Source organism: Ammospiza nelsoni, chromosome 15 (genome assembly GCF_027579445.1).
Source record: "Ammospiza nelsoni isolate bAmmNel1 chromosome 15, bAmmNel1.pri, whole genome shotgun sequence".
Classification (NCBI taxonomy): Eukaryota; Metazoa; Chordata; class Aves; order Passeriformes; family Passerellidae; genus Ammospiza; species Ammospiza nelsoni.
In genome coordinates, this window is record NC_080647.1 from 9,953,265 (window position 1) to 9,976,046 (window position 22,782).

General features: G+C 39.1%; 1 protein-coding gene across 1 annotated transcript in view; it reads right to left on the reverse strand.

Annotated features, from left to right (window-relative positions):
- The window catches only part of TENM1 (teneurin transmembrane protein 1), a 306,681-nt gene that overhangs the window by 49,081 nt on the left and 234,818 nt on the right, over positions 1-22,782 (reverse strand). Inside the window, exons 19-22 of the mRNA XM_059482796.1 lie at positions 17,849-17,992; positions 13,160-13,409; positions 12,284-12,304; positions 8,638-8,870 (exon numbers count right to left, since the gene is read on the reverse strand). Coding sequence (XP_059338779.1) covers positions 8,638-8,870; positions 12,284-12,304; positions 13,160-13,409; positions 17,849-17,992 — 648 coding nt within the window. The remainder of the gene's footprint in view (positions 1-8,637; positions 8,871-12,283; positions 12,305-13,159; positions 13,410-17,848; positions 17,993-22,782) is intronic.

Below are 22,782 nucleotides of genomic sequence, written 5' to 3' on the forward strand. Positions count from 1 at the left end.
TTTGCAATTACAGCAGCTGCTGTGCACAGCCAAGCTATTTTAATAATGAATTTATGTTCTGCTACACAGAAATGAAAGGCAGAGGACTTGAACAGATGGTCTGGACAGTGGCTTATATGGTTCTTGATTTTTGTCCCCTGCATTTAGCACAACTGAAGGCTGTATGTACTCTGAGTTTACAAAATACTTGTCTGCAGGCCAGTTTAGGATCCCATACAGCAATTCCACATGCCATTAAAAAAGAAAAATAGCCTCAAACTGAATTTCTTCAGCTTCCAACCTCAACTCCTTGTACTTAAGGTTTTTTTTGTTTGATATATAGGAGCAGTTACAAGCAGGAAGAAAGGCAGATTAAGTAGTCTGGGGGGAAAAGGCAAGACCAGGAAACCCTGATGCAGAACATGCATCTCAGGGCTGGGAAAACGGGGTGATGGTGTCTCCAAGCCCCATAACATATCTTTACCTGGCAGCTGGAAATGCCTGGGGGCTGAGTTTGAGTTGCACACATAACTGAGTGTAATATGCTTTCTCTTGCAGTGTTGATACCTGGAGGCAGGCTCCCAAGACAAATTGCCCATGACTGGTTCTGAGGTGCCTCTTCACCACAGGTGATGTTCAGGCACCTTGCAAAGGTCTGAGGGAATGATCACAATGTTCTGAGGGTACCATTACATAAAAAATCCAAAAGCCACAGCAGTTAACTTTAGTGTGCAACACTCCCTACTGCATCCAGGTCTTGGGTTATCAGCATAGTGTTGAGAATTGAAATTATTTCTTTAAATGCAATGTATCCATCTGGCTGTGAAATGCCCTTAGAGGAGGCTATCCACCATCCTGTCACCTCCTCCATCCAGGACAAAAAGTGCCCATGGACTGCTAAGCGCCCAAGGTACAGGGCTAGGCTGTATCTCCTCATTATGTGAGATGGCTGAAGGTTCTGCAGGACAGATGTCACCTGGGGAACTGAAATCATCTGGTGGGGGCTGGATGGGTCAGCTGGGTAAAACTGGAAGGTTATAAAAAGGCTGAAAGAGGGACAGTCTCAGAGCCTGACTCCCTGCCAGCCTGTGAGCTCATAAATCGTGACTCCTTGGTACTGGCTCCCTTAGAGGATCTTCACTCTTTAATTAGAAAGTAACTGTACCTTTGGAAACTCCAGAATGAGTGGCAAGCTCCTGGCTGTCATCTGCTCCTGAGAAGTCCAAACCCAAAAGGCTGAAGGTGAGCTGAGGTAAAGAGTGAGTCTGAGAAGCGAAGAGGTTTGTTTTGGTGTTGGGGTGACATGTGCTCCAGCTTTGGGAAGGGATGGGCCCTGGTAGCTCCATCACTGATCCTGCATCATGTAACAACATTAGATGGGATCTGATTTGCTTTCCAGTGTGCTTCACAAGCTGAAATGAGAAACCTGCTGTGGGTGGGAAGGGCAGCAGTGGGCTGTGTCTGAGCCTGCCTGCAGAGGGGAGGTGCTGCACGGTGAGCTTTGCTTCTCAGCTGGATCAGATCCACAGCACAGACAGCACAAGGCCAGGATCTGTCACCAGGGCAAGTGCATCTTCTGTTTTGCGCAATTTGCCTGAGAACAGATGGCTGTGTTGGCTGCAAACCATCCATTATATAAAAATCAAAAATTATGCTGCAATGAAATAAAGCTACTCAGCTGTGTTGTTGAATGGATTTCAAACACTGACTATATAAGAAAATCAAGGATCTTTTAATGTTTCTAGTGTTTCTAGCCCTCCAGCCACTGCAGAAAAGCAACTTGCCTGCAAGGGAAGAACATATGCCAGTGCAATAGCATAAATAAAACCATCTCTTCAGTATTTGCACTAAATTCCTGGTACTTCCTAATAAGCCAGTTTCTTCAAGTACCACTCACTGTATAGACGTTTAGCAACAACCTACTGCTTCCAGAGCTTATGACTCTCCAGTAAAACAACACAACTTCACCAACTTGAAAAAATTACTTATGCATTTAAGTCTTGTTGACAAATACCCTACATAAAGCATCCACTGGAAAACAATACAGATTGGTGGCTAAACTGTCCCAATTTATTCATTAGAGTTAGATTCATTAATGCTCCTGTCACATTTTACATGATGCTACATATAATCTGTACTCCAAGAGCTTATTTTAATCCTTTTCTGACGTACAGTGCAATGCAGAATCAAATCACACAGCACAGCAATTGTGCTTTAATCACCAAGGAACTGGGGGAGGAAACATGCACATGCTGAGGGTAATGAATTGCACTTGAGTGCAAGTGGGAGCACTGCTCAACCCTTGAGTGAGTAAGAAAGGTAATTTTTTTTTTCCAGAGAAGGAGATGTACTTTTTATCACACTCTGTGTCTGATTCTTTTTTTCTTTTTTTAAGGAACTGTAACACTAAATTCTATGCCGAAATAATGATGTCTTTGGGCACTAAAGGGACCTATGACCTACTGCACATATGACAGACTTACCCTGCTTACATACAGATTGCTCGTTAAAAGCTGATGGCTGGGTAAGGACAAAATAAATCTGTGCCAGGATTTAGTCTCATTGTTTGACTCAAAGCTGAGTATCAGTCTTGCTGAGTGACACGCTCGCTCTGCAGGACTGGTTTGGTCATATTTTAGTCCTGGGAATGTCCTACATAGGACTTTTGTACCTGAATGTGAAACAGTAGTTTTTATGAAGATCTATCTCCAGTGGATTTACATGCAGACATTTTGGAGCAATATTTATAACACTCAGAGGTCTTTTAATCAGTACCATTTGAATTCTGTTAACTAACATTAAAAATTAACTGCCAGTAATGCTGTCAAATGTGGTGACTAAGTATTATTACTAGAAGACTATGCAGAAAGTTTTCCTTTTTATATCTGTTTTGTCCAACAAACAATAATTAGTACAGGGGCTGGGTACACCCATGATAAACACAGAAGGATCACTATAATGTCTCCTGTTATTTGCTCTCCAGAGTGGTTTTGGTTAAAGGGTTGCTTCCCTTGACAGCTCTGCCTTTGGGCACATACATACACCACTATAAATGCAAATAGCACTCAGAAAGCAAACTGATTGCTTTTTGTGTAGTTATCATAGGTATAAATTCAAAATACATATGATCATTCAGTCTAGAAATTTTAGAATTTCAGGAGTTACCCTTATAGTGCTAAAAATATGGATTAAAAGTAATATAGTAAATACCCTATTAAGATATTTTCTTTTTTCCCCTGTGTCATATCCCACACTTGCATTCACAGAGAAGCTTTTTTTGGGAACAAATCCTTTTCAAACATCTCAATAAAGGGCAGCTAGAACTGTATGCTGCCCACCTCTTGAAATTCTACTTTACACTTTTTGCTCAGCTGAAAAGTTACAAATGAGCATTCTATATTGAAAACTTCTAATTAAACTTCTGAAGAATTTTTAAAACAACATCTACAGCTACTGGCGAGGATGGATAAAAGAGAATGCCACCTTCTGCTGAAGAACAACTGTATTTAGAAGGAACTTGCGATTCTCATAAAACTTTTAATAGGAAGAAGTGAATCAAATTGGTTAATTACCATTTTATGGTGCTAAAAGGGCAAATTGCATGCCATCCATTTCTAAACTTCTAAATGTCTTCGCTGCTTTTAATTAAAGCTGCCATCCAGGAACTAAAGCAATTTTATGCAATTAGTTATTTATAGGTTACCATAATACACCACTCAAAATATGATTCAAGTGATTTGCAGTCTGTTGCCTTGTGATCTTTGTCATCTTTACTTCCTTACTGTCTCAGCACTAGCTGCAAAATATTCAGTAGTTCTTTGTCAGTTGGAACACGACTTCAGGACTTGCACTTGAGTGCTGTTCTCTTTAGAGGCAGATCAGCAGACTTGGAGCAAACAGCGTTTTTAACTACTGACTGTGAATGAAAATGTTCAGCTTCCAGCCTGAGACATGATGACTGGGGTCATCCTGCTGACATGGGTGAATAGAAAAGTGAATGATTTATGAATTCAGATGAATGTTGGATGAAATTTAGGAAAAAACCTGCTATCCAAAAAAGTTTACAGTGTTCTACAAGTTTCCTATCATTTGGAAATCATAGGTGGCTAAGGCCACTGAAAAGAAAAATAAAGAATAAATTTAAATGAATAAAAAGTTGCATGTGATTGGTGGTTTTTTGCTGATTTTATGATGCATATATAACAATGACTTGAGGCTGAAAATTACTTTGGCTTGTCTATTTCTAACTTTATATACTGCTAATGAAAAATCTAACCCCATTCTACTTTCCTTTTTGACTTCTATGGAAAGGTTAAAAAAGCCTTAGGAATTTACAGAATAGCAAAGATTGTTGGAAAAATAGCATTAATCATTACCTTTGGCAAGTGTGTCTGTTGTCACAAAAGGCTGTAATAGGAATTTGGTTGTGCATCCTACTGAAAGTAAAAGGAATCTTCCAGCTGAACAGGAGCAATCCTAAATGGGCTACTGACACTTGACAAGAGCAAAGGTTTAGTATGAACAGCTCTTACAACTTTATTGCCTTTAGAATGTGCTGCTCAGAATGAGGAGCAACAAGACTGATTATTTCAGGATGCATGCTACTAGGATGAACACATCTTCAAAACCACGATTTCTTAAAGCAATATTTCCTTAGTAATTGCAAGCAAACTAGATAAAACTACACTGCAGATCTGATTATTAAATTATGCTTCATTTGTGTTTTTATCTCATGGCCATTGGTCTGAGTGAAAAAGTTCTTTGCTACAGCTGTGGATAAGGTATTTTTGTGCATTGGATTAAGAACTTACTCCAACCTTCTCCATTCCCCTGGTGCTTTCTTTGAGGTCACTGCACCTGCAGTGGGGTCACTGCAGTGCATCCCAGTACTTTGTACTCAGTGTGCAGTTGAATTCCTCGAGGCACTGGCATGGCTTGCACAGACAGTGTGTGCACCTAGGTCTAGACACTGGGCTGAACCCAGGAATCAAAAAGCAGACACTGCAGGACCTTAAATGTTTACATCTTTAAATTTAGTTCTTGGGTTTCCAAAAGGTGTAAATCACCCTGATGTTAGGGTGGCATCATTGGAGGCACCTACTCTTTTTGCAGAAGTTACAGAGCTTGCATTCCAGCAGAGCTGTCCTGGGTGAGTGCTGCTCACAGACACAAGGCACTGAAATCAGATGTTAATGGACACTTTTCTCACCCTGCTGCCTGGCAGACCCTGGAGCTCAGCAAGAATGTGGTAACCTGATTGCCTCAAACTCTCACTGCCTCTGTCAATTATGCTTAGAAAGTCAAATCTATTTACAGGTCTAAAGCCCACTGATTTCAGAAGGGCAGGGTAGGTAAGTGTTTAATGGTGTTGATTCAAGCATTGGCTTTGCACAAGTCCCAAGTATTTCCACTCATTTTAGTGCTTCTCACTGCTCCAATACTTGATGACTAATCCAGTTAAAATCAGAACATGATCCTCAAGTACCTTATCATAAATACTAATCAGATTGTTTAAAAGATAGTGCTGGCAACTAGATGTGCCATAAATTATTTCTATTAAAAAAATCTCCAAACCCACCAAACAGAATTCCCCACCCCAAAATTAAAATCTGTTACTTGGTAAAGTTCAAGTGATTGGAATTCAGTCAATGATTAATATCTTGTGTAGTTACTTCTTCATTTTCAATATCTTCTTGTGTAATAAATGTGTTCAGCTTGTCACAGATCTTATTTTATGTCCCCACCTTGTATCATTTCACATTCTGCTTAAGTACTTGGTCATCTATTACATGACTCATTAGTCTGAGATCTCTACAGAATTAAAGAAAGTTGCAGTAAAAATAATATATTGAAGTTCAAAATTCAACTACATCAGCCATGCATGTTTAAAAGCATCTTTCAAAGTCAGCTCAACATACAATAGTGTAAGATTAATTTTCACTAAGCCCCATCTCCAGTCCTTCACAGAGAATTGGGAGCACACTGAACAAAGCTACATGTGTTTGCTACCTGTAAAATGAAAGTTGTGGAAAGATGAAATCAGAATTGATTAGTGTTACTTCACAATATTTTCCTGTCTGGCATTTAATTTCTGGTCACTAGGCAAAGGCAGTCTTACCAAATAAAGATAATGAGAAAATAAACATTGAGGAAAGAAATAATGAAATAGCAATGTAGGACTCTTCCAAACCTCCCTGCATGAAAAATGGGTATGAGTTCAGAAAAGTTAAAAGTACTTTTCAAAGCAACTTTCATCCAGAAAAGTAAGTAAGAAAGAGAATTTGAATTTCCACCTATTAACATAGCTTTGAGGATGTTACCAAACAGGATTAAGTTTCAAATGTGTTACACAGTAAGTATTTCATAACAATTTTGCAAATGGAAAAAGAGATAAATAGATAACCCCTTATACTCTAGATAACCCCTTATATGCTTATACAAGCAGCTAGTAGCAAAAATTAGAGTCCATCTTTTAAGATATAACTAACCAAGGTCAAACAACCACTAAATGGAGTCCTTTTTCACATACTATCTTTCTATCAAGCAAAGGGGAAAATAATTTTTCTTTTATCATGGGAAAACGAATACTCAGGACAAAAGAAAAGAAGGCAAGCAAAGTAAAAAAGCTAGCAATATTCATGTATCAGCTTAAGAAATAAATACAAATTATTTATTGAATAATGCAAGCTATTAGATTTAATAACTTGGCAATTAGTCTGTCTGGGACCTATCGTTGCACTGTAAAAATCTCAGAGGTATAAAACCAGAAACAATTCATTTATTTCTGTGGTCAAATGCTATCTAAGACTGTGTGTCTGTGTGTCCAAGGATTTTTAAACATAGTTAAGTAGTTTTTGTCAAAATTTCCTGCTTCCTACAGAAAACAGTTTTCTTTACACTGTTTGAATGTAATTTCAATAGAAAAATGACATCTTCTGACTTGACAAATATTTCAAGAACAAGCAAAATAAGTGATCAAAAAGAATCTCTAAAACTGTAAAGTATGGGAGACTTCTCTGTTTCTTAATAAGGATCTATGGGTACCAGGCAAACACTTCCTTCTACTTTCCAGGGTTATTCACACTCTTACAGTTCAGGGGAAAACAAGGACCTGTAGCTACTTGGCTGTTACAGTGCTACACTGATTCCACTGCTGGGGACCACGAGCTGATGCTGAATTTTTTTAGGGCCTGCACTAAGAGGGCATGTGGCTGTCCAGACTTACTCAAGATTAAAATAAAAACCTAACAAATTGGATCATTTCAATCTGATGTTATTTAGAGGAGATGCATAAAATTAAAGCATCTGGGAGTCATTGTCTGAATTTGCCAACCGAAGAGTCTGCTCACAATTTCTTTTTAGTAATTGCTAGCTGCCCAAGAACACCTGACTTGTGTTTTTATTCCTCCTCATTTCTTTATTACAAGAACCTTCTATTAAGGAAGTAGGTATGGGTATCTTTAAAGTAAACAGTGTATCACAACATTTTCATCAACGTATTTCCCCACTAAGAAAAAAAAAATGGAGCAACTGATTGTATTGTAATTGGATATCATCAATTGTAATCAGAAATAAAGCATTGATCACTTTCACAGAATCACACCTTCCTGATAAAGGATCTGAAAACCTTTGTTTTCTACTATTTTTAGAAGTGATTCATTACCTTAATTAGCTTCCTGAGATTAACATTTATTTGTACTTACCTCACACTTACCTTCTGTCATTAAAGACACAGTAAAGTCACTCTATAATTACAATGTGTCTCTTGCTAAACCTTAAACCAGGATTATTTGCTTGTCTTAGAGGTATTTCTGCCTGGATGTACATTCTCATTTCCTACTGATGTACAGCCTTCCTTTATTAGCTGAGGAAAAAGAATCAAAGCCCTTCCTTGGAGCCAGCTGTGAGCAGGCGCGGGGGAAGCACAGCTCAGCCCACGCAGGGCTCTGCCTTGGGAGCTGCTGAGTACCCTTTGTTCCAGGGATTTCAGTGGGAGCTGAGGGTGATCAGCTGCTTTAGAGCACCAAATCCAGAGACTTTATCACAGTTCTAGTGCACACTGCAAGGGGATTAATTGTGGCTTTGGTGGGGATTCGAGGCTTCACATGCATTTTGCCTATGACAATACTGGATGTACTCTGACAGGGAGGCTGCAGTAAAATGCTTATTTCATGTGCAGCAGGGGAGATGCTCATCTTTTGCACAGCGTGTTAATAAGAAAGGACAAACTAGCGTTCCAAATAAACTCGATTTTGTTTGCTGATTTGAACAGCCCTGACTTACTGTGTATGAGTAAGCTCTGTTAACATTACAAGACTCACCTGATGCATAACATCTAAAAAATGGACTTTGAAACCATATAATTTGCTTAAGAGTTACATATAATTAAATGTTGCCACCTTGCAATTGAATGGTAATGAAAGAGGAGTGTTATCATAGAGGGAAGAGTAATCAGAGGATTCTAGCTGGAGCCTGCTGCCCATGCTGATCTCTCATAAAGGACGGGCTGTATGGCAGACATGAGTAAGCTTCAAGAAGTGATTTGGCTCAATAGTTGGTTAAATCATTGCCACAGACACATTTTTGTACATCCAGTTGCATCCCAGTTCCTAAATAATGACAGGAAATGCAAGTACCCCAGACACAGACTCTTCTTACCTCTTGGGCTGTTGAGAGAGGCCTCGGACGCTTTTCCACCATCCCCACAGTGACTCTGGTCAAAAGGAAGGCACTGATCACCTGTTCCTGCCACCACATCTGCATTTTTGGCCAGATCCTTTGTTTCAGTGAGAGACTTTGCTTTGTAGACTTTTCTGGTGTTGGTATCTGATAAGTAAAGGGATTCTGACACTGGATCAACAGCCAAGTAATATTTATGTGCAGGACTTGTACTGAAACAGAAGAGAAGAGCATCAAAGTCAACTTTTTTTTTTCTTGTAAGTCTCTGTAGCAGCACAACAATTGTACTCTACTTATCTGAAGACATCAGCTCAGAGGTGTAAGTGAGAGCAGCTCAAAACACCACCAGCATCCGGCTACAGAGCCTGACCAGTGAGTTTTGGGTCAGGAGCTGGGGCAGAGACTGGTACTGGGCAGTTGGTCTGCCCATCTGCCCATCAGTACCAAACCACTCAGGATAAAGCCAAATGGAGTGAATTCAGCTTAGCTGTAATTATTACTATCAAAAGCAAGATCATTTTTCTATATCTGATACTTTCTAGTACTCTTGGCACTCAAAACAAATCTATGAGTTGCAGCAAAGTGAATCACAGGCTGTTCTGGATGGCCCAAATACCCACTCTTGGTTAATTTTATCTGTTTCTAAACCTAAGGAAATATGAAGGTGTGAAATATGGTGCCTTAATTCATGCAGACTCCATTGTCAGGAGCAAGGCAGAAGGCCAAGCACTGTCAGTGCAACCAGGGATGAATTAATGTGCCATAATTCATCCACTGTCACTGCCTTATTGAGATTATAAAATGTTATTTAAAAATATTTACATATGTTAATTAAATGGTGGGGATCATAAATTCTAATCTGAAAGTCGAGCTGCATCTTATTATCTAGCAAGACTAAGTTTCTTTTTCAGTGCAAAGTTAATTTCCAGTTAGAAGAAATTTTTTAAGCACATGGCACACCATGCTAGTGTCCTGAGCCTGCTGAGCCTGCAGTGGGGCCTAACTAAAAATCCAGACAGAGAGCCTTTAAATCACACAGCTGGTTACTGAAATGGTGGGAGAGAGGCACAGACTGAGAGTTCAGGTGCTCAGAAAATATTTTTAACAACTACTGTGTTCCTCTAAGGGGAAGGAGGAGATTTCTGGAAAGTGGCTGGGTTCTATATGCCCAGTTAGATTAAAGAAATTGCAAAAAATATCCCCCCCTTCTTATTTTTTCAGGAGATATTTTATTAATATTGGTACAATTAACTAACACTTAGGCCTGCTGCAACAAAGTTGTGAAGTGAGTTCCTCTTCTCACCTGCGCCAGTCCTGTTTGTGGTGGGTTTGACAATGCTCAGTGATGTTCCCAGAGCTGGGGAACAGATGTGAAACCCAGTCCTAGGAACCACAGGGAATGAGAGGGCAGTGGTATGATGAAAGATGAGTAAGAGGATGAGCTAAAAGCAATTAATGCCAAGGTATCACCACTATAAAATTTGTTTGTTGAAAATATCAAGAATCATTTTTGCTCTCTGGATTGAGGTCAGGAGTCACTGGCCAGCCAAATTATGACTTTTAAATAAAACATTTCTATGAAAAAAGTTGCAAGGAGAATTCTAGACTTTAAATAAACATGTTGTTCAGTATGCAGAAAGTGCAGAGAACCAGGGGTCACTCTATATTCTCCTTGTAGACACATTTTCTGTCATCCTTGTCGTTAGATTTAATAGACCAGCTGTTAGAAAACCCTTCATGTTTATGCTTAAAGCCTTGCATACTGAAATGCTTACAGAATATAGTAAAAAATGGAACACAAATAAAAAAACTTTCTATTTTTGCAGAAGATTGTAATCAGATATAAATCTGAGTTGATTTAAATTAACCTTTTGAAAACTATATGAAGTAGAATAGGATTTAAAATTAAACTTTGCAGTACTGTTCTGTACTAAATTTTTCTCTGTACTTTTCTCCAGGTTTAGTTTCAATTTTTACTAGTTAAACAGCTTCGCTATAGCTTAATAAAATCATGATGACAAGAAAAACAAATGGGATAAGGTGTTTGGAAACCCCAAAAATAAGATCAGTGGTATTTTCTGTTTACTGGTTGCCAAACTCTCCCTTTTTACACAGTATTGTCTTTTTTACATGGTAAAAAGAACTCTTTTGGAGGCTAAAAGTTATGTAGAGGAACTGGATTTTGAAGCCTTTTCCTGTCTGGACTGTCAGGAGTCATCTTTTACCTGCTGCTTCTACATGTTTCTTTGAGCATTCTATAAATTTCCACCATGACTATATCCTTTACAGCCTCAAGAGAATGGCACACAGTGGGATTGTTGAGTACTCCCCTATGACCTCAAAGACTACATTAACTTCAAGTGATTTCCTCTTATTTTCTATAAAATTCGCTTGGACAGAACAGTGACAGAGACATTATTATTGTAATTAATAGGGCTGGAGTACTTGATATTGTCGTAATTAATTAAGGTTGAAGCTCATCTTAAGAAACAAGTACTAGTAATCAGGTATTAAAAAGAAAAAAAATCTACTTTATGAAAGAAACCTCTAAATGCAAAAGCTGCTTTATGCTTTGAATGCATTATAGAGAAATTTAGTTTACAAACATACTGGTCAGTTTAAAGCAAGTGGAAACAACCCTTCAGTTAAAAAATGGAACTTTGCACTTACCAGCTAGGAATTATTCTTCCTTTTTAAGTTTTAATTGTAAAATATATGAGATGTGACATAATCTGGTAAATAATTTACAGTATTCAATAGCAGTCCTGTGGCTAAAGTGAGCAATTCCAACCAATACTCTCATGCTGTAAACACAGCTCAGTCCACACTCTGCTCCCTACTATGCCATGCAGTTACTGTTTCATACTGTACTAGTGCTGGTTTATTTATCTCATTTAAGTACTGGAATGCTAAAAAGTTTATTTCTAAGGAGACAGAGTGCCTTGCTGCCTCTTTCTAGCATGCAACATCACTTCTGCAGCTGGACTGTTGGAACCAACTCCCTCACCGTCTGTCGCAGAAGCCGAATGTGCAATGTTCATTCCTTTAAAGAAATCCCTAAATTGCAATGCTAAAATGCCAGCTGGAAGGGGAGAAAGCCACTTGCTTTGTCTTTAACTGGAGCAGCAAGGACTGAGCTTTGACACAGCAGCTTCAGTTCTGGGCTCTGCTGTGCACTCTGTAACTGGCAGGTTTTAAAGCTCATGGTACCCCAGAACCTCTGAAGCACAGAACACTAAAGTACAGTGTGTTTCTGTAGTTTTAAACTATGTTTTTAGGAGCTAAAGCTCTTGTTTCCTAGGATGGCTATATCTATGATCAGTCAAACACCATGTGAAATGGGTATGACAGCTATGAAATGTACTCTCAGTGTTCAGGTTTAAACCTCTCCATCTCTTCTTGGTGATCAGGAAACTGATTTTTAGAGGGAAACTTTACTCCTTTAATGAGAATAAATCAAACTTTCTGAACTATAAAGAAAGGTGAATTTAATTAACATTTGTATTTATTACCATTTCTATTTATTAAATTCAGAGTGTTTCTCTATATGCTGACTTTTAAAAGGACTTTTGTAAGACTGTCTCCTCGAACATGGTTTACATACCAGTTATTACATTTTACTTACCTGTGTCTTGTGTCTCTATTCCTGGAAAGGCAGATCAGGTTTAAAAGGAAAGAAAAAGACAAGGAATGTTAGTCCCTGACAGAACTGTGCTCTTTGCCTGACTGCTCACAGCCCTGTATCCCACTAACAAAATACTGTTTATCCTCTTACTTGATATTTCTTTCTCTCAAAATGTTTCCTTTGCCCTGCCCACACATTGCCAAGTTAATTCTGAACAATCAGCACACAGAATCTTCACCAGCAATGTTAGCTAGGTGGATGTTAAAAAAGAGCAATTTCATATATTAATGTCCAAAATATTTCCTGCCTTCCCCTGTGTGCCTCAAAGGGAAAGGGAAGCTGAGGTGATAATTACAGGGGAGTCATTAAGAGCAGCCCAGGCTCAGCCTCTGGCATGGCTGTGATGCCAGGTTTGCTCCTGCCTGCTTAAACTGAGCCCCATCCTCTGCTCATGAGAGGATTAACTGCATTCATTGTAAACATGTTAAGTCTATAGGCCCAGACCTGACATGATACTCTGCATGTTTGCTGTGGAATTATGCAGCTTTCTCCAAAAATACACATCATGGTATACTTTAACTATTGGAGAAAATGCATGGAAAACCTCACAGCTTTATTAATTCTGCAATTTGCAGAAATTCATTATGCAAGACCTGTTCTACAGGCCACTTAAAACATACTATTTAACTGATAACTCCAAGTAGGTGTAAGTTTTCTGGTAAGTTGGTTTGATAGTTGATGACACACATGGCCACAAAGCAACCACATGTGGCTATTTCATCAAGTCCCATGGCATAAAAGCTCACCCAAGTTTTCACAGGCATATCACAGCCAGGATTATGCACACTGATCAGAGAAAGCCAATTATTTTTTTACCTTAATTCTAATATACCAATGGAATTTCCAGAGGGGAAGATCCGTCTGACATAATTGAAATCCCCAATATAGACACTTCCATCAGGCCCAGAAGCAAGTGCAACTGGGGCAAAGAGTTTGCTGTTGAGGGCAAGCCCATTGCAGTTGGAGCAAGAGACACTCCTCTGGTGCCCATTGCCCATCACAGTGGAGATGACTGGAGGCTGCTGGGAAATGAACATGTTTTCCCCATTTCCTTTGTGCACAATTCCTAAAGGGAGGGGAGGGAAGAAAATAGAGACAAAATAAGCACATGTATGGCATTTAAACTGTTCTGCAGGTTTGGGTTACAAAATCCTCTAGAAAACCAGATTACCAAAACAGCAACAAACATCTGATATTTTAAAGTCACAGGGTTCCCCTAATCTTTTCCAATTTTGCTCATCCCAAGCTTCACCATTTTGTTCAGCAGTGGCTAGTGGCTATTTTAAAGCCAACATCAGGAGGAAAACTCATGGTTGGTTAATGCTCTAACAAATTGACTGCTAATTGCAGTGCTATCTGATTTCTTGGGGATTACTGCTTTAATATTCATTTTATTCATAAATTTTTATTAGGTAGCAGAGGAATTTCTTAGGCAGTTTGAATATTTAATTACAGGAGATTAATAGCAGGACCACTCTGCATTTTTCACAAAAGAGCACCGAGTGGCAGTACAAAATCAATATTCAAATTCAACTGTGAGTCCTTCATGGTATATGTTTAAAGTCTTCCCAATTACTAGGTTGGTGATACTAGACCTAGTACAAAGATGTATTTTCTCAAGCTGACAGCTATAGTGTTTATTTTAAGTAACAATGTGGTAATATATTTAAGAAGTATCTTTGAAATGACATGTTATTGCAAGAATTTGGCTACTGCAAACAGAAGATAGGTATTCTTTTAGATTCTAGTCCAAAATTTCTTATTTCCCTTGAAAGGCCCAGTACTTCATCAGAACATTGGCTCTATTAAAGGAACAAACACAAGGGAATTTACTTTCTGGAGGACTCCTGCTGGGAAATGAGAATATTCTAGACACTGCAGGAAATGCATGTTGAGACATGTCTGAGTTTTCCCAAGGTACAGCAAATGTATTTATGTATTGTCTCTACCAACTTCTATTTCAACTATTTGTGACTGTCAGGTAAATCTGAAGATAAAATTCACCTTGGAAATTACTGAATGTTGCCACAGCTATTTTGAAGGGAATTATATAAAAAAAATAAATCTATGAACAATAGAGGACAGAATGCACAGATTTGTTTGAATGATGGCTTCAAAAAAAGGCATCCTGGAAATATACCAGTAAAATAAATGGCAATATTGTCTCTTATGCAGTGGACAAAAATACTACGAAATTAAGATGCCGCCCTTTGTCTGAAATTACAATGTTAAGGTAATCTTTCAACATCCTCTTACAAATGCCAGTAAATAATTAAGACTCTGGAGAATATGTTTTGCTGTCAATAAATGTAAGTGTGTGCTTAATATCAGGCTCTCAAGCTGCTGCTTTAATTTCAGTTGATGCTCTGTTGCACTGGGGTTGAAATTACCTTAAAGCATAAAGTTCCTCTAAAATTACTCCTCCTTGCCCCAGATAAATAAAAATGGAATCAGTCCACTTTCCCATCAGAAAAAAAAATCAAATAACAACCCAAAAAATTGGTTAATAGCACATTCATTTGTATTCATGAGATGCAGGTGTCTTTAAAAGACATCAGTGTAGGAACTAATATTTATCGTATCTGTTTTCTTCTTGATTATGAGAAATGCCCTGATGATCTTCCAAACTGACAAAAACCTTGGTACCAGAAAACATTAAACTCTAATCATGTCACAAATTAGAAGTGATCAAACCTCCAAATTGGTGAGGAAAAGAAAGTGGGAAAAGAGCAGAGAAGTGTAGCTGAGAACAGGATGCGATCCTTTGTTAACCTAACAGCCAGACTGATGCAAAACTGCATACATTTATAAAAACTGAGCTTCCAGTGACAGCCACATTGGAACAATACTTGTTATTTCACATCAATTCTGCTGGAATCAGGCAGATTTTTTTTCTTTCTTTTTGTAAATCCTTACATCTGGCCGTAGAACACAGTTTTCACTGGCTAAGGTTTCTACACGTCAATACATGTACTTCCACATTACTATGAATGGCAAGTCTGTAAAATTCCATCTATTTCTTGTAATTCAGTTTATTTTGTAACTGCTCAAAAATGAGTGACCCTCATGGGGAGGGAAAGAAGAGTATTTACCCTGGCTGTAAGCAGGAATGCTGTGCACAGAAGCAGACCTGCTGGGCAACCAGGCTAACAGCTGAAGTTAGATATAAGCTCTTCAGGATTAGTAAATCAAGCAAAATGCTTCCACTTTTAGTTTGAAAATAAAATTGCAATTTGCAGTAGAGAATGTTATATTCCAATGATGTTTCTGTAGTTAATCCAGTGGCAGTGTTTCAAAATCATAAAAGTTTCATCCTTCTAAAAAGAGCATTCTTCATACATACAGAGGAGATGCTTTAATTAAAAAGTGAAAAATCTTAATATATTCATACTCAAGCAGGCTACTCAATGCTTTTCATATCTGTCATGGTGGCATGGAGATAAGTCTAAAATACATAATTCTAGTTTGAATCATATTCTTGTCCTTATTTAAAGCCCATGTTATATATCTGAAATGGAAGTGCAGTTCACTTGTTTCTATAAGACCAGAAGCACACTTGTTATTTTTATCCTTTTGGTTACTACAGTTCATTATTTTGTTTTGTTGCTTTAATATGAACCTACAGGCTGCTCTGGCAGGTGTGCACCAGCTTTGTTATAGTAATTGTTTTTCTGCCCTTAGCTGTTTTTCTAGCTGGTGTAAAAGAGCGAGATCTGGGTGCTCAAAGCCTGTAACAGTCCTGAGGAACCCCTGGCACATCCCTGAGCCTGGGCTTTGCCAGCTGGCTGGAGATGCTCTGACATGCAAACTGCAAACAGAAGAGCCCCTGGATTTCAAGTCAGATGTCCCTATGCCCTCTCCTTCCCTCCTGTGTCTGCAGGTGATGGGTAAAGGTGTTTGGCAGCTTTCTCTGCCGTCAGCCTTGATGGTGTCCAGCACAGGGGGAACACGTGAGGAAGAGGAGCAGGTGCAGGGAGCTGCACATTCCCCATCCATGCAGTGGGCACAGCCCAGCTGATCTGAGAGGAGGTGGCTTGGGGCTGACAGCTCAGGGCTCTCTGGCATTCTCAGCCACCCAGCTGAGATGGGGACAGGAACCAATTTGTCACCACACTCCTCATGCTCAGGAGAGCAATGGCTTAGCCCAGCTTGGATTATAATTGTGTACTTTACAAAATCTCAGAACATGTTAGTGCCTACAGGGTGAATTGTGGCAGTAACCACTGCAATTATCAGATAGTCATATAAATTAGAGTTACTGCCAGCAATTTAGTCTTGAAATTAAACTATGCAAGTGGTAAATTGGCACTAAGGAGCAGACTATGGGACTCACAGTTGGGGGCTCAGCTGACTGAGGTCAGATTTCTCTTTGTTAAATGTCAATAGCTGGCATTTAAAAGAGACAATCTATACAAACCAATAAGACAGGGAATGAAAGAACTGCTGTTTAAAATGTCAAACTATTTTAAATCAAAACAGAAATCCAGATAATTTACAAACTAAATCTGACCTTTTGTATTTGGAATATTTATACTGTAGCTGTGCATTCAGTAACAGAACTTGTAAAACTTGAGAGCCATACATCTGTGCATGCATCTTCATCAACAGAAATTTGCAGATGGAAATAGATTTTATTGGACTGACTCTCAGCTGGAGCAAATTGAGAGAACTTTTCTGAATCCAATACTCTGTTGACTTCTAAGTGCTAAAATATGACCTCAAGTTTCTCTTCTAGACAATGAGATATCTGTTTATTGGCAAAACCATATATAGTTACGATAACTTATCTACATGTATTGTTTTAATAATTTAGTTCCACTAGTTCCTGATCACAGATGGTCATAGAGGAAAAGAAACCTCCCCAGGTGTAAAATAAAAGCACTAGAAAAAATATTCAAGCCTCCATACCTGAAGAATATCTCTGCAGGGTTAATGTTATGACACCAAAAGCATTTACAGAGTTTTTTACTAATGCTTTGAAATGTGTTGGATTGCTAAGGAGTGACTTACTGTGCTTCTGCACAGAGTGGGAGCCACAAAAACTGCACAGGGGACTGGCAGTGTGGCATTGGAAGTGCTGCTCTGTGATCAAGCAGGGTTTGTCTGCCTGGGGCTGTGCTGCTACAAACTGGTGGCACTGATAGGATGAATCAGGGGTGAAGACACTTCACTGGGAACGTGACACACTACGGACTGACCTGAAATGTGGCACTTCTATACCAGCTGGGTGAGAATGAACCCAAATTATTTTGCCCTTTTCCCATCTGAATGACCACAATGTGTTAACAATTGCAAGAGTCAGTGATATTAATGTCTAAACCCTGGGAGCCAGAACATGCAAAAAATCCTTTCAGATGGCATTTACAGTTCAGCTCTCAATACATGAGGGTGCACATTCAAAGAGGATTACACATTAGGAAGTGTAACACTTAAAACCTGAACAATTAATTCCTTTAAAATTTGCATTCTCCTTCTGCGTGGGCAGTTAATAAAGGAGGGACTTACCACTTTGTGGATTTAATACATGGTGTTTGTTTATAGACCAGCCACCCAGATTTGAAGCATCCATTTCAAAGCCTTGAAGGATTACTGTTCTCTTCTCCCACAGAATAAAATCAGGACATGTTTCATATTCATATCCCACCGACACTGCAAACAAATAATTAAAGATCTCTCAGTTTACCTTTTCCTCTGTGAACTGCTAGGCACTTTTTCATTCCAGGTTTTGATATTCATCTGTCAAGTAATGATGCCACTAATTTTCCTCTGTCTGATTGCTACTGTATGGTATTTTTTGAAAAAGAGTTTTAAGAGATTATTATGTTATTACAGCTATAGTTACCACTGCTTCAAAGCAAAAAATAGTCTGTGGTATCAGTTATGGATTTCATAAGATTAAAAATCTCCTCCAATGACTCCTGACTTGATTGTTCATTGCGTTTCTGCTAATTACCTGAATAACTGCTTAAACAGAAAAGAATCCATGCTAAAACAAATTGGTTTTAATTTGTTTGCAGACTATAAAAATTATAGTTAGGCAGAAATGGATTGACAAACTGAACATTTCTAGAATTATACATTTATCTTAACAGGCTTGCATATTACCAAGATACCTGATGAAAAATCTTGAATTTCCCTAAAGATGGTGGGTCTTGGGAACTCAAATTGACTAAAATTCTTCTCCTTTAGTTTCCATAAAACAAAACAAAACTTGAACTTTTTGATATCTCTAACATACCAAACTTTAAAAAAAAATAATTATGTCTGACTTTACTGGATTTCAGTGAAACCCATTAATAAATGAAGAATAATTTTTGATATAAAATTCCATAATTTGACCTTGGAAATACTGAAATAGTTCAACCTTTCCAAAATAGAAATTTAAAAAAAAAAAGATTTTAGGTTACAAAATTAAAAAGATATTAAAAAATTTTAATAGTTTATTTTCACTTTTTCTATTTAACAGCTTTAGGTCTATTTTACTTAAACTATAAATAGTTTTAATAAATTCCACCTAAATTCCATTACTGTATACAATCAAAATATTCTGACCAGCTCTAACAGGGAACATTTCTGTTTGTAAGATAAATGTTTTATGGCAAACTGAAAACTGTTCCTCACAGTAACAGCTCTAGAGCTCCTTCACCGTTTTAGCAGAACCTGTTTTTGCAGCTGAAATCTGACTCCTAAAAATCACATTTCCTTAAGTACCATGAATATTGTACATTTCAAACATTACAGGTTTCAGTTTCAGGGTCCAGCAGTCGCTTTGTCCAATTCCTCTGTTACAGGAGCTCTGACAACCAACACCAGCAAAGCTTCTGGGTTCACCCTGAGCTGAGAGCCCAAGAAAGGGCAGGGAACTTCCAGAGCAGCCACATCCTGTGCTGGCATGAGTCAGAAGGGTTCAGTAACTGAGCACACTGTTTTCTAGGTGTTAATGCAGAGAGAAGATAAAGGGCAGAGTTTTCCTCTGAAGCAACCTCACATTTGCCACCTACACATTAAAATTTTTCCTCCAGTCATGTGCTTAACACGTTCAGCCCCAGGTCAGCTGTGTGTGCCCTTCAACACAGCCCCCCCTCAGCCTGGCTCAGGGACCTGCCAGGGACACACAGGACAGTTACCAGCTGCTGGGAGCTGGGCAAGGGAGGGATAACCACTCACAGAGCCTGGAATCTGCCCCCATGGATCCGCTGGGGCATCTTTACAAGGGCTGGAGCTAACTCTGTAAACCTCAGTATTCCCTGCCAACAGCTGAGGTTTCTGAGCTGCAAAATTCTCTCCAGGGGTTATATCACCCCCTTTCTTAGAAGTTCACAGCTCCCTGCTCTCATACTGTGCATAGCTGTCATTTTGTCCCCTCTCATCAGTGACAGACATATGGACTACACTCTCTGTGTGTCTACAAGCAGGTTTCTATGTTAATTTACCCATATTTATGAAAGACACCTATGCTCTGTGCTCCAAAAAGAAGTATCTGTATGATCTTAGAGCAGGGCCTCCTGATCCATCTAACTGGGAAGTCCTGGTGTTACTCCCATGAAAACTTCCTATCAGTCATTTTGCAAACAAAGTAATCAAGGCAAAGCACAACACTGGTAAAGTCAGTAGGATGATTATAGTGCCACGTGAGAAGTATTTTTTTAGGCACAGGTTTTGAGAAATGTAATTTTGTAAGTGAAATTAAAATCTTGGTCAGTTTACCCTCGTTGTGGGGTGTTACTTTCTGATGCAATTAATTCATAGCACTTTTTTGAGGTGACTGAGATTTCAGTGTATAAATGTGAACTTGAGCAACTATGGCTTTAGATTTAAAGAGTCAGCAAGTACTGTTCTTTGCAGTCTCAAAATGGATTTCAAAAGATCTACTGATCATCTGTATCAAAACCCAATTCTTTTCATAACACTATTAAGAATAGTCAGTGCCAGACCTACCGCTTAAGGGCTTAAGACGTAAAAGACACCATTAACCAGAACAGTAACCTCGACTTCAACCTCCCCTGAAATATTTGTACTTATCTGCATTCATCTTCTTTGAACAATGAATAAAATTCAACCACAGCACCAGGTAGGGCTGCTGGAGAACTCATTTATGCTCATCCCCAAGAGAGTTCATTCTTGCAGACCCCTCAGTGCTGCTGTATGGGATGCAGGGATTTGCACGAGTCTCTATGGAGTTCACAGGAGCATTTATTGAGGATTTGACTGAAATCCTTTCCCTGTGTTAGATTACAAGGGGACAGAGACTTTACCACCAGACTTTTGTGTGTCAACATTCACATGGTGCTTATTTATTCAGAACAAAAAATGCTGCTTTGTCATCTCAGTTGTTACTCTGAGAAAATGGCCTCTTGTGAGGAGCTTGGGGACTGGACACATGCCAGCAAACATTTCTCCATCAAGTTTAAACAGAACCATTTGCATGTGGAAATATGCTCAGAAAGTCTTGTTTTCTGTAACTGGTTATGTGATCAGTGCTGTCAATAACCCCAAAGAAAAATATAGATGTTTATAGTACTTAGAAAACCAAAAGCAGATGGTTATAATCCTGAGTTCTAAGACTTCAACCTGCTCCAATTTAATTTAATTAAAATGAAAACTGAACAGAATGCATTATTAAATATTGGTAATATACTGGCAGAAGAAATTATTTTGACAAAAATTCATATAATGCATGCAGATAAAGGTCCCTGAGTAACTACAGTGTGTCAAATTAAATAAAGCTTTATTGGAATCTAACAAAGCATGCGAGTAATGCACTTAAAATATCAAGATTTTTGCTTCTATTTTGAAAGAAGCATAATTAACCTAACTTCAAGGAATAAAAAAAAAAAAAATTAAGCAGCAATTAAATAATTTAATAGCTGTGAACCCAGCACTATTGTGCAAGCTTTATTCATATTTAAACACATGAAGCTCATCTACTCCTAATTTGGGAAACTAACTGCAGTATCATTTCATGAGACGCTATGTATTTGAATTAACATGTTTTAAAGTGTGGATATGTACTGGATTTCCCAATCACTAGAGGACTCTTAGATGATGCAGTGGGAGCAGTGTAGCCAACTGTTCCCTGTCAAACATGAGACAGTGACAGCCTCTGGACACAGGGCACACGTAGCTGTGCTGGGGAAAGCCCCAGGTGGCACCTGAGACCCACCTGGTCCTGCCTGATCACCCATGGCAGTGCCAAAGGGCAAGCTGGAATACTTTTTTTATTTCTGGTGCCAACAACTCACCTGATACCTTCCCTTGCTGCAAAAACAAAAGGAACAGGTATCAGCAATGGAACAAGGCTGGATTTGCCCTCTCACAGGGTCTCTTGTATCTCAAGAGGCTGAGAAGGGCACTGCTGCTCCTTGCCACACACCACACCTGGGATGTTCAGAACCTTGGTGGCTGCAGTGCCAGCACCTGACTGACTCCAGGAAAAAGTTGGGGAGTCAGTTTCTGAGGTTGGAGTTTGGACTTCTTTAGGCCAATGCAGTATGTGAGCTACAGCTGGAATGAGAAGATCTGAGCTTCTGCATGAGCATTCATAGCAGATCAGGAAACTAATGAAGCCAAAAATGTATCACTTATTCCTTGGTTGCTTCAGTTTTCAGCTGAATTTGTTCCTGATCTGGCTCATTTCATGATCAAATGAATGTGAGTGGTGGCCCATGGGTAAGGAGAGAATGTGGGACTGTCCCTGCAGGCAGCAGCTCGTGTTCTGTGGGGTCAAGGAGACAGCAGGACCACAGCTCTGAAAAAACCTTCATCTAACCTTTCCTTAGCATACTGCATTATGTAATCACACTGCACAGCTTGGTGTCATAACCCATCATGGACATCCCTGTCTGTCTATGCCTGCATCATTCTCAGGGAAGAAATGCCAAGGAAAATGCTGAAATGCTCCTTTTCCCCACTGCCTCCCCACAGAGGCACCTCCCAGACCACCCGTCTGGGAGCACACAGCAACACTGTCACACACCAGAGCCCTGGGAGCTGCAGAGCCTGCCTGGCACCTTTTGCCTCTGCACAGGCCACTCTGCATGGGCAACACAACAGCTCCTGAAGGAAGTTCCTGGCTGCCCCTCAGAACAGCATTTTCATATGTGGAATGAAGCATATTCCTTGAGAGGGTGCACAGCTCTGTCACCCCTGCTACTCTTCCCTGACAGCCTGACCTGCCAGTGCTGCTGCTTATTATTGCCCTAAAAAAAGCAAACAGAACTGCTACCGAAGTGAATGGGGTTGATTCACAATTCTAAGCTTTGCTTGTAAAGTAAGTAATTCTAATACAAAGCATCTATCAGTCCATTAAACAACATAACATCAAATTAAATTAAAAAATAGAAAGCCCTTAAAAAAACAAATAACAAAATTAATGAAAAAAAATGCTGGCTAAATAAAATGTGTTTGCACAGACAGCACTTTTGTAGCAACTCTCAGAA